The 12,122-nt window shown below is 44.3% G+C and overlaps 1 protein-coding gene across 1 annotated transcript in view; it reads right to left on the bottom strand.

Moving 5' to 3' along the window:
- The window catches only part of LOC124289382 (WD repeat-containing protein 90-like), a 65,557-nt gene that overhangs the window by 2,519 nt on the left and 50,916 nt on the right, over positions 1-12,122 (bottom strand). The window contains 11 exon segments of the mRNA XM_046726004.1: positions 70-104; positions 819-992; positions 5,062-5,192; positions 6,623-6,857; positions 7,432-7,551; positions 8,004-8,093; positions 8,423-8,498; positions 8,500-8,620; positions 9,737-9,881; positions 10,513-10,754; positions 11,525-11,681. Coding sequence (XP_046581960.1) covers positions 70-104; positions 819-992; positions 5,062-5,192; positions 6,623-6,857; positions 7,432-7,551; positions 8,004-8,093; positions 8,423-8,498; positions 8,500-8,620; positions 9,737-9,881; positions 10,513-10,754; positions 11,525-11,681 — 1,526 coding nt within the window.

A 12,122-nucleotide genomic window follows, 5' to 3' on the forward strand; every position in this document is an offset into this window, starting at 1 on the left:
AACTGCAGAGCATGTAGAGGGAGTGGTTAGTGGGGTGTGGGTGGGTGAGGTCAGTCTCATGGAGAGAACCTGGCGATGCTGGGAGGCAGAAGGCTGTACTGGGCCTGCTGTTTAATGATAATGATAATGAATTTATATAGTGCCTGCTCCCAAAAAGTATTTGCTCAACAGGCTGAAGAAGAGAGTAAGAAAAGCCTATAAGAGGGATATTGTAAACAGGTGGGTTTTAGGGCTATTTTGAAAGAGTCTTTACAATTGATTTCTCTGATACTGATAGGGTGGCTGTTCCAGAGTAACAGGAGACAGCACATTCAACATATGTAAAGAATGGCCGTACACTGCTTTTACCAATACAGTGGGCTTCACTAATTGTATCTCTGTCTTTGCAGTCATGAACTAATACTCTACACCACCACACTACCCAATCACCTGACTATATTCTAACCAGGTTGCTGAAAGTCGTGAAACAATCACATTAGAGAAGAATTTGTGACAAGGCAAATCATGACACACCAGCACATATAACACAAGAGTACAGCAAAGGTATCAAGATCGAGAGCAAGAACATATGTTTCAGTTACATCTGGCCACCAGTGGGTCTAATAAACAGCTGATCAGCCAGTGGTGAACCTGATACAGTAGTGTCAAAATACCAGTAGTTGTAAACAATGCAGTATATTCCACTCCAACTCTGTATATTTGAGACAAGTTTTTCAATTTGTATTTTGTCTTCTGCCTTCATTTTGTTTCAGTACATAGTAATATTGGTCTGGCCTAATCTGCAACAAAACCTTCCCCCCACTGTCAGCCCTACCAACCTTATCGTCCTTGTCTATGATGGAGCCATCAGGAGCAAATGCAGGAGCAGGGAACGTCATCCAGTCAACCAGTTCACAGAAGTCTTTCGACCAATCAGCTGACCAAACACTGACACGTCTGTCGGCACTAGTAGCCAACCACAGCAGTGGTGCCGTGATACCAACATCCTGGTCCTGTAGAGAAGGCAACAGCATGTGTTTTATAACACCATAGAACATCCTGGTCCTGTAGAGGTTATGATTCTTTGAAGGCAACAGCATGTGTTTTATAACATCGAATGAGACCATTTCACAGGGCCCCGGTAGTCCCCTACCGACAAGAGCAGGTTTCAGAAGAAGTCCTCCTTGGGGTACTTATAAGCATAAAACAGACTCCCAAAGATCAAAACCGAGTGGCATTCTGTCTGACACACTGGTCGAGCGCAGTAACTTACTACAGCCGTATGAAAATAGAAATCACACTTGCAGTCCGCGTCCGCCAATGTCAATCAAAGCGGGGAGGCGTGACTAAAGCGAAGGACCCTGGGAGGTCAAAGCTTAGTGCCCATTGGTCAATCGGTACACACACCCAAGATAAAACTCCACCTCCCAGCCTGATTGGTGGAAGTGAGTAAAACTAGGGACTCGCCAAAACAAACTACTGTCCATAGCACACCGCCAGCCATGGCTGGAAAATATAAGCCAAAGGCACCGATACCAAAAGAAGCGGAAATAAAACCGCCACCACATACCTTCACCAGTGCAAAATAGGGAGAATAGACCCGACACCAGTATAAAACACTGAGTAAATCAGCGACAAGGCTCACTTTCGGCCTGAGGTGTTACTCTGTCCACTATGGAGAATCGTCTGGCCAAACCGAGACGCCACGCGAATGTTTGTCCAGCTGATAATCTTGAATGAACGTACTCGGTCGGATCCAAATAGCCGCAGAACATATCTCCTCAATGGGCAGAGCAGCAGCATACGCTTTAGACGTGGCAACTGCTCGAACCGAATGAGCCTTTAAACCCTCTGGGGGAGTCATACCCTTGTGTATGTAACCCATACAAATCGCCAACACAATCCACCTCGATATGGTCTGTGTGGTAACTGGGTGACCTACTTTACCGCCCCCGTAACAGCAGAATAACTGCTTCTCTTTACAGATTGACATTGTTCTCTTGACATACGTCTTGAGTGTTTTACGGACATCCAACACATGTACTCTGCGCTTCGCGCTACCAGACAAAGCAGGAAGCGTAAAGGCAGGTAAATCAATAGGAGCGGTGACATGAAACGCTTTATCGATTTTTGGGCGGTAGGAATCAGGTAAACGAATACTTACCCTATCCTTGTGAAAAACGGTAAGCTCCGGGCCTGAGGACATAGCATGAATGTCCCCAACCTGTCTACCTGATGTAATGGCCACCAAAAATGCCGCTTTCCAACTTAACAGTTGAAGCGACAACCCCAACATATCGTAGAAAAAAGGACTAGATAGCCAATCTAAAACGATGGACAGATCTCATGGCAGACTTGTCCGTCGGACGACCGGACACACTCTGTCCACACCTGCTAAGAAACGCTGAACCAGAGGGTGTTGTCCTAAAAGGGCACCCTCGGTAGGAATGTGGAAAGCTGAAATAGCTGTGGAGTAGCCTCGGATAGTAGACGCGGCTAGGCCGGCTTCTAACCGAGACTGTAAAAACTCCAAAACTTCGACTACAGTCGAAGAAAAGGGATCAAGTATCCCTCTGTTTCCACACCAGCGCGCATAACAGGCCCATCTATCCTCATACTGTAAGTTAGTCGAATCCCTCCGCGAAGCCAGAATTGTGTCTGCAACTGGTGCAGGAATTCTGCTCGCATGGAGGCGACTCCTGACAGTGGCCAAGCCACTTTGAGGGCTTTGAGTCCTTAAACTGGCTAACCGCCTCCGCGGCCTCCCTGACCACTGTCAATGCCCCCGGGAACAGGGTTGAGCCCATCCTGAATGGCAGAGACAGCAGCGCCTGCTGTGTAGCCGGTGAATATCTGGCCACAGACAGCCACAACCGACGGAGGCCCATAACAGCAGACATCATCTGGCTAGCGCACGACCGAATGGCGTCACGTGCCAGATGTGAATGCACCTCCGTGAGCTGCCTCGCTAACGTGGACACGTCGTCGTCCACGCCCTCCTGGTCCACCAGCTTCCTCTGCAGGGCCGAGAGGTATGCTGAGTGGACGGAAACCTTAAGTTGTTGTACTGCGTCACGGTATTGTTCTTCAAAGGCGATATACCGATTTCAACACCTGGTTGTTGGAAGTAACGGAGGCGCGCCGACCCTGACGAAGCCGACGGCAGCTATAGCCAGATGACCCCAGGGCTTAACTGAGGCATAAATGCACTCATCTACCACCGGGGTCATAAAGAGCCCCCTCTCCCATCAGGTAGTGCTGGTTCAGCTCCGGGAGATCGAAGCGTGACCTGCCACCTGAGAGGAGAGGGTTAATAACCTCACTAATCAGTGAAGGTAAAATACGCAAGTGGGCCTTGGTGACCCGACACGGAGCAAACGCCTCCCCAGGGAGACGAAACTCCGCGGGGTCGGGGTCATCTGACGGCACGACCACCTGCGGCAAAATGGAAGCAATGCGTTCCCTTACTTGCCGCAGGGACGGACCAAGCGCGAAGGAACCTTCCCCCGACGCCTCATGCCCCCCATCCTCATCCATGGCTTCTTCCTCCCGCTCCCCCGGAAGCGAACTCTCGGTATCCAGAGTCACCTCCGAAAGCACGGAAGTCGGCTCCACGGACAAAGATAGGGGAGCCATAAGAGCCGAGGCGCCTGGCCCGATCGACCCTAGGCTCGAGGATGAGCCAGGTCGCCGAGGACCCAGGGAAGAGCCTGCCGAAACAGGATTCCCCGAAGCAACGTAAGGCCCCGAGTCGACTGGTAGCACCGGCGCTCGGGAAACCCCCGCTTGTCAGCTGGAACCCCCGACAGACGACCCCGGAGCGCCGCTAACTCCCGAACGGAAGCCGATCTCCTCACGGAAACCGGACATCGCGTCCGACATCAGCGAGCGAACCGAAGTCATCTGTTGCTGCAAAATAGAAGTTAAATCAGTAATACGGAGGGGTGCAGAATCTGATTGAATGGAAGTGGAGGGGATAGGGGAAGAAGGTTTATCCGCCGCCTTGGCCCACTTACCCCCACCCCTGCTAGTAGAAGAAGAACTCTTCTTACTTTTAGCCGCTTTAGATGGTGGGTCCTGAGCCCATAAGTCCCCCCCCCCCGCCTGCAGCAGTGGACCGACACTTAGTCGTCTTGGGTGAGAAAAGCAGGCAACTCTCACAAGTTAGATCATCATGGTGATCAACAGCCAAACAACGGAGGCACACATCGTGAGTATCCTGTGGTGGCAACATGGACGCACATGCAACGCACGGGTGAAACTGTAACAAACAGAACCATTTTAATGGAAACTGATGTACAGTCTAAAATACACACATATATGCAACACAAGTAAAACATAATACGCACGGGCGATAAACCCTATGTGAAAAGCTAAGGCAGTTTTAACCCTTTAACATGTATCATGAACAAGAGGCGAAAATGCAAGCAACATATAGTGTAAAAAAAATATGAAAAAACTTACCCAACTCACCTTACATTGCTGAAAGTGAAAACGTTAGGCAAGCCTACAATAGTAATGTACAAGAAAATACCCTACCACCCTAGCGATGTAACTCAAAAAAGTTACAACTGTAGGACAGAAGGAAGCCAAACCGACCGCCATCTTGCCTGCCACCTGGCTGGAAAATGGAGCCTGTCCGACTAAGTTACAACAATCATGAATGAAAAAATCAACCTACAATTCCATCTAGCGCCCGTGCGAGAGAAAAGAGGAACCATACATACATTAGTTGATTCTTTAGCACTCATTTTCATCAATGAACGACACGCACGTCTCTCTTGTAAGACGACAGCATGAAAAGTGAGGTGCGAGGTTGTCGGCTAGAGTTACCTGCTCTTGTCGGTAGGGGGCCCCACAGGGGCCCTGTAGGGGTGGTCTCATAACGCAGAACGTGTTTTTTCGTTTTGTAAATATTTTTATTGAAATATAGTTACAACTGTCGTAGGTTTTTAAAATGGACATTTTAATGCTTATAAGTACCCCAAGGAGGACTTCTTCTGAAAAAGAATAAACCCTGATGTTTGTATTGATGACACCAACTAAGCTAAACTAAACTAGCTATGACTTAGACTGGCCTACCTGCTTGAAGGTGACATCAATGTTGGTGATGGGTGTGCCATTGTGGTCAGTGATCACCCTCACGGTCATCCCTGTTGTAGGGCTGCTTACAGCTATCAGGCCGTCACTTCCACCAGAGATGATCATACGACCTGCAGTGTCCAAGACAAGTGTTGTACCAGCCAACTTGCTTAATTTGTACTGTTTTTTACATGACAACATACAATAGTCCATTGTCACTTTGTCTTGAGAAACAACTAGATGATATTGCCAACAGCAGACATATACTGCTGTTTTAGGGAGATACCTTTCATGTCTTTCGAAAAAATGAGGATAATTCAACCTCCAAACATAGTGATATCTCTGCTAACCTTGACAATTTCAGCTATAGTGCTGATCTCTTGAGTGAGTATGGTTTTACACCACTCTGCAACATTCATGCAATATCACAGTGGGAGTCATCAAGAACTGGCTTCACACTCTGTATGTGGGAGTCGGCAAGAACTGGCTTCACACTCTGTATGTGGGAGTCAGCAAGAACTGGCTTCACACTCTGTATGTGGGAGTCAGCAAGAACTGGCTTCACACTGTATGTGGGAGTCAGCAAGAACTGGCTTCACACTCTGTATGTGGGAGTCATCAAGAACTGGCTTCACACTCTGTATGTGGGAGTCAAACCCAGATCAGCAGAATGATGAGTGAACACGTTGCCCAGGTGACAGACCATCCTTGATTGTCCACTACAATACACCTCTGTTTTTGGAAGCTTTGCTTATGAGCTTGCAGTGAGCAACTGAAATACCGCTTCTGACTTCTGACTATAACTAGTCTGATTTAGTCCTCAATATATTCAATCAAATTAAGAGAAATTGAAATTGCAGCCGGAAAAGATGTTTCCCTGAGTAATAATAAACAGGAAACTTTGCAGTTGTATTTGAGACAGCATGAAACTCAAATCAAGAACCATCAAGACATTGAAATGAGATTAAAAACAAGGGTATGGTGGTACATGTATATGGGTCAATGGTATGAATCATTTTAAAAGCGGTGATTTAATACACTCAAAAACAAAGGATCTAGACAAGCAAATCATGTCATGGCTACACGATGGATGCATAACAGGAAAGATGTTAAATCTTCAGAGGTATCTGCGTAAATTACGCAAATATTTGTGAAAACTCAATTCCAATTAAGTTTATTGTGTGTTACTATGCTTGATTTTTTGTAAATACTCAATAAATGTGATCTTACATGCGTACACACAAAAATATATAATCTTAGCTTGCGTACTGGTGAATAGATAACATAACTAAGGTACATAAACTTGGCAACTTGCAGTCTTTCTTATCGTTTCTCATATTCTCTTATATTGAGTGAGGTGGGTACAATTTATTTGGTTACTCAAAGGAAAATTAGGATACCCAATTGAGATGAACACAAGTGAGTACCTAACTCAATGACCCAAAAAGTTATCTGTAGCTCTGATCTTCAACTGATTGATCAACAATTATGTTTAGCTACCCTGATAACATTGAGTAACAATTAACATCTTAGTACATTGAGATTTCCTATCCCCACCTACCATCTGAAGAGAAGGAGATGGCTGTCACAGTCACTGCATGTGGGTGCATCTTCAGCACCATCTCCACCTTGTTGACGTCGTACATCCTCACCGTGCCGTCACTGTAGCCGGCCACAATGTAGGGGATGGCCTTATCACCTACTTTTGAGTGGGACATGACGTTGGGGTCAGATGGGGTCAAGATGGACATGGTCAGTTCTGGTTTGTTGGGAGCAAATGCCAGGCATGTGCAGGACTGAATATGAAAAGGAAATTGTCAGTTAGGACACTGAGTTAATGTGCTCAGATCTGAAAGTAATACTAAATCTTCCTATGCCACATGAGCTTCTGGTTAAATTTGTTTACTGCCCCTGGAGAATAAAAGTGAGTCAGCGAGCATTGGAATGATGTTAAGCTGCTTCTAGCAATATTCCAGCCATATGACGGATAATACTAACACAGTGATCCATTTTTTATAAAGATCAATTTTGATCATCAAAGATGATTACTACTTGGCTACCCAATTGCCCCTGATGAATTTTAACTCATACCCACTTTCTAATTTTTGTCTTGCCATTGAGAAGATGATAAATCAGGTATTTTTATCTCTCTATATCAGTTACAATGACAAAGTGGTTTTCTGTATTTTAAAGTATCCAACATGCAAGCATGCATTCTGCTATCCACAATCCCTCTGACATGCAGAGCAAACTGCTCTAACCACTTGGCCACCCATCTAGGGCAAGGAAGACTGACTGAAGGGTGTCATTGATTAACTATGGCTTGCTCTCCACTGGCTTAAGTCCAACCACACTGCCTCAGGTACTCACCTGCTCCATAACCTGGAACTGCAGAACCTGTTCCCGGTCTTTGACAGACCACACCCGAACACTACCATCATCAGCACACGATGCTAGTAGGTTGCCCTCCGTCACAGCCAGACAGTTCACCTGGAACACAGGCACAGTTATGTAACAACAAACATGGGGTAGATTAGACTGGATCCCACAATATATTTGTAGGACACCAAACTGTCTTCCTATATTTTTTAGGGACCGTTCATAATTTATGGCTAAGGGTGGTGGTGATGATTTTTATGGAGAAGCATGTACAATGTGCATGACCCCCCCTAAAATTTATGTACAAAATAAGTGACCCCCCTTGCATGTCATGTACAGGATCAATGCCCCCCCCATTCCCATAATTTCTAAGCATAATTTTAAACATATTTTTTATGTACAAAATTGCTGACCCCTAGTGCATGTGTACAAAATTGCTGCCCCCAGCTCCCCAAAACAAAATGGGTGACCCCCTTAAAATCATCATCACTAAGCAACTATCCACATCACTTAGCGGTTATCTCATCATGAAGCAGCTATCCACATCACTAATAGTTACCCACCTTGTTCATGTGTCCAGACACAAGCCTGATGCTGGTCCTCTCTGACCAGTTGATGTACCACAGAGTGCCTGCACCTGTCCCTACAATACCCTGAAAACACACACAGCTTGTAAACACTCTCACTGAAATATTTACTGGGATACAGAAAGTCATTATATATCTACCACTTTGATGAAACTACAGGCATGGGTGTGCTGTTGCTAGACCAATCTGGATGTTGGATTCAAATCCATGTTCTTGGCATAGCAGCAGCTGAGCCAAACATGCCTTGTAAGGTGTCAAAATAGTTTTTGAACAATGCTTTTTCAGAAGCTCAGTACTTACAAATCCACAGTAGAAGCCATACAATGTTATAGATATTTTTAGAAGTCAGATATGTTAGTAATTTGCACGATTTCTTTCACATACTGTTGCCTCACCATGTCCAGATTATCATCAAACGCTGTGCATGTGATGGGTCCGTCCAGTGTCATCTCGTCCTCCATGGTGAGTCCCCGACCTCATCCCGCTATTCTCGCCTGGAAGCCTCATCTCACCCACCCCAACAACTGACCACAAACGGACATTGCGACCCACACTTGCTGTCAACAGTCGACCACCTCGACTGATCAACAGACCTGTAATGAGAGTAAACATTTCCTCCACTCAAATGTACAAAACAGGCTGGTGAACCATAAAATATAAATTACGCAAAACGTAATGAATGGTGATTTAGTGATGTGTCAAAACTGGCGAGATATACGATGCATGTAATTTTCAGTAAATCTGCCCTACAATGAATGGATAATATAAAAGGAAAAAGAATTCAAAACTGCATATTGCATTTATCTTCGTGATGTATTTGGATATGGTTTCGACATCAAAATGAAGGTTGAAGAGGAGTGGGACATATACGATTTATTTGGGAATTAAGTACAAAACTTAGAATGCCGGCACATTCACCCATAGATGTAGTGCATATACATTAGTTTCGTGAAGATACTGCTGGAAAGGAGACCGACTCCAGTTGAATGTTGTACAATTTAGTTACGAGGTAACAAGTTTTGTACAATGTATGTTCTTTTCAAACTTCAACGTCATCACAGTGTGGAACTGATCACCAAGCCAACTGACAGCCAGGCAACAGGTGGATTAAAACAGTAGTCTGCACATCGAGACACAAGAACCACACATATACCTGCACCACATGAAATGAGTCTAATAAGGTCTAACAACGTCATTCGTTTATCAGTCGGGCACCAATGATGTCATTTCTAAGGGACATAGGCCATGGTGTGTTTATTATGGAGATAGAATTCTCAGTTAATGTTGAAAATATGAATGGATATAACGAAAAAAATAAATTAGTTGCTTCTGATATCTGTACTGTTTGGGCTATAAAACTATTTGACAAACACTTTTTATGATGAAAAAGTGCAAGACAAAAAGGTTAATTGTCGTGTAAACTTGCCCTTTAATGGAGGGATTGGGAAAGGCAGGGGCCATGGGCCATTTTGCACATTATAAAAATATGGCCCATTAAAATTTTGAAGTTTACTGTTGATACAAGGGCATTGGCCCATTCTAAATGCAGAAAATGGCTAATAATCCTGAAAATGGCACATTGTCAAAGTTCTCTATCCCAGTACCTGTTAATGAACACCAATAATATCATTTGAACATACAAATTAACTTGGTCTCAGTGGCAAATGAGATCACTTCTATTCTGGCCTCTGAGTTTTTCATTGTGTTACCTATTTCTGAGGAGTCTGCCTCCCAGTGCATGAAGCAGGTGTTGTGGCGGGTGTCCCAGGCAGACACCTTCCCATTGTTGCTGCCTACATACAGAGTGCTGTCACCCGCAAACACCAGCGATGTGAAATGTACCTGCCCCACACCCTGCAAGTTATATCATAGTTATAACACAGTAGCAACAGGGACAGACACTATGGACAACACATTCATATTCTGAAGGGGGTGCTAGGACATAACTGAAATTACATATTTTCTACATTCATATTCTGGAAGGTGCTAGGACATAAGTTGCCCCACACCCTGCAAGTTATATCACACAGTAGCAGCAATAGGGACAGACACTATGGACACCACATTCATATTCTGAAGGGGTGCTGACATAACTGGACTATACCCTGCATTTCATAAACACCTGTTAGGGGGTGCTAGGCATAAAAGTACCATGATAACAGTTTTAAAAGTACCATGATAAGATCAATCTACACAATTAGGTAACGATGACATGTGTCAACCAAGTCAGTGACCCTGACCACCTGATCCCATAAGTCGCCTCTTCTGACAAACATGGGTTGCTGGAGACCAATTCTAACACGGATCTTCACAAGTGTTTAGACTCAGTGACCTGGTTGATCAATGTAACGTTCCTTTAAATATCGACCATTGGATTATCTGGTCAAGATGAGTATCTTCAGGTGACCATTATGTAACTGGAACATGGGTGAGTGCAGCGTTAAACAACAAACAAACACACAAATAAGCAAACAAACAAACATACCATATGATGTGCCTGCAGGAGCTCCTCCGGAACCTCCGCCTCGTGAACGTTGAGGCTGACATCGCTAGTTGTCTCATCCAGCAGCCAGAACAAGATAGTCCCCTTCTCTCCCACAGAGGCAAACTCATTGACAGTGTAGGGGTCCCACTTGACGTCAAACACAGGGTATGCTGTCCTCGTGGACGCCAGCAGTGACAGGGTGTGTGTGCACCACACCACCACGGAACACTCCCGGTAGTCACCTGCCACAACAACAGTTTCTATGTACTACAAGCTTCCATGTTCTAGTGCTTAGTACTTACTCAGGAATGCCATAGCATTATTTTCAGCTCTTGGATCATACCTATAGTCTGTTTGCAGTGAAACCGTACCGATGAATTTTACTTTCAACAAAAAAAGTAAATCAAATAAAGTGAAATTAAGATTGCGAATCCTCATAACTTTACCTTGAGAATTGAACATTAAAATCTCAGAATTTTTTATTAACAAATGATCATAGTTTCAAATCGCTATTATTGATTTGTATTACAAGGGGGTATGCATATTAAATGAAACCCTGAAAACAATAGGGTTGGTTTCTACGGTAGTCTAAGTTAATGCTCATCACGTACTGCACATGCATTTGTTTCACAGTTCCAACTACTGCGTGTACCCTCTTGTAATACAAAGCAAAAATAGGGATTTGAAACTATGATCGTTTGTTAAACAACTTTTATCTAAGTTGAATAAAATTCTGAGATTTGAATGTTCAATTGGGAAGGTAAAATTATGAGGATTCACAATATTAATTTCACTTACTTGATTTACATTTTTTGTTTAAAATGAAATTCATCGGTATGTTTTCACTGCAAACAGATTATACATTGATTTCTCACAAGGGGTAATGTTCAATTAATAGTTGTTTTGCCAGAAACAATTCCACATGACAGCACATTAATAAGTTTGTTCTAGTGAATACAAGGACTGATACAGTTATAACACACTAATCAATGATTCTGGCACGATGACTCACCCACAGATATGAGGAACCTGTCATCCCGAGAGTATGCCAGACAGACCACGTCCTGCTCATGGTGGTTGATGACCTTCCTACAGACCTGCTGCTGGACGTCCCAGAAACACAGCTGACTGTTGCTGAGACCACACGACCCACTAGCTGACACCAGCATCTGTATATAGAGGTATAGAATAGTCAGTACACCCTGACACCAGCATCTGTATATAGAGGTATAGAATAGTCAGTACACCCTGACACCAGCATCTGTATATAGAGGTATAGAATAGTCAGTACACCCTGACACCAGCATCTGTATATAGAGGTATAGAATAGTCAGTACACCCTGACACCACCATCTGTATATAGAGGTATGGAATAGTCAGTACACCCTGACACCAGCATCTGTATATAGAGGCATGGAATAGTCAGTACACCCTGACACCAGCATCTGTATATAGGTACAGGAATAGTCATTACACCCTGACACCAGCATCTGTATATAGGGGAATATAGAATAGCATCTGTATAGGTATAGAATACACCCCTGACACCAGCATCTGTATATAGAGTACATGACACCAGGAATAGTCAGTACACCCTGACACCAGCATCT

Source organism: Haliotis rubra, unplaced genomic scaffold (genome assembly GCF_003918875.1).
Source record: "Haliotis rubra isolate DU_JTF1 unplaced genomic scaffold, ASM391887v1 Scf44, whole genome shotgun sequence".
Classification (NCBI taxonomy): Eukaryota; Metazoa; Mollusca; class Gastropoda; order Lepetellida; family Haliotidae; genus Haliotis; species Haliotis rubra.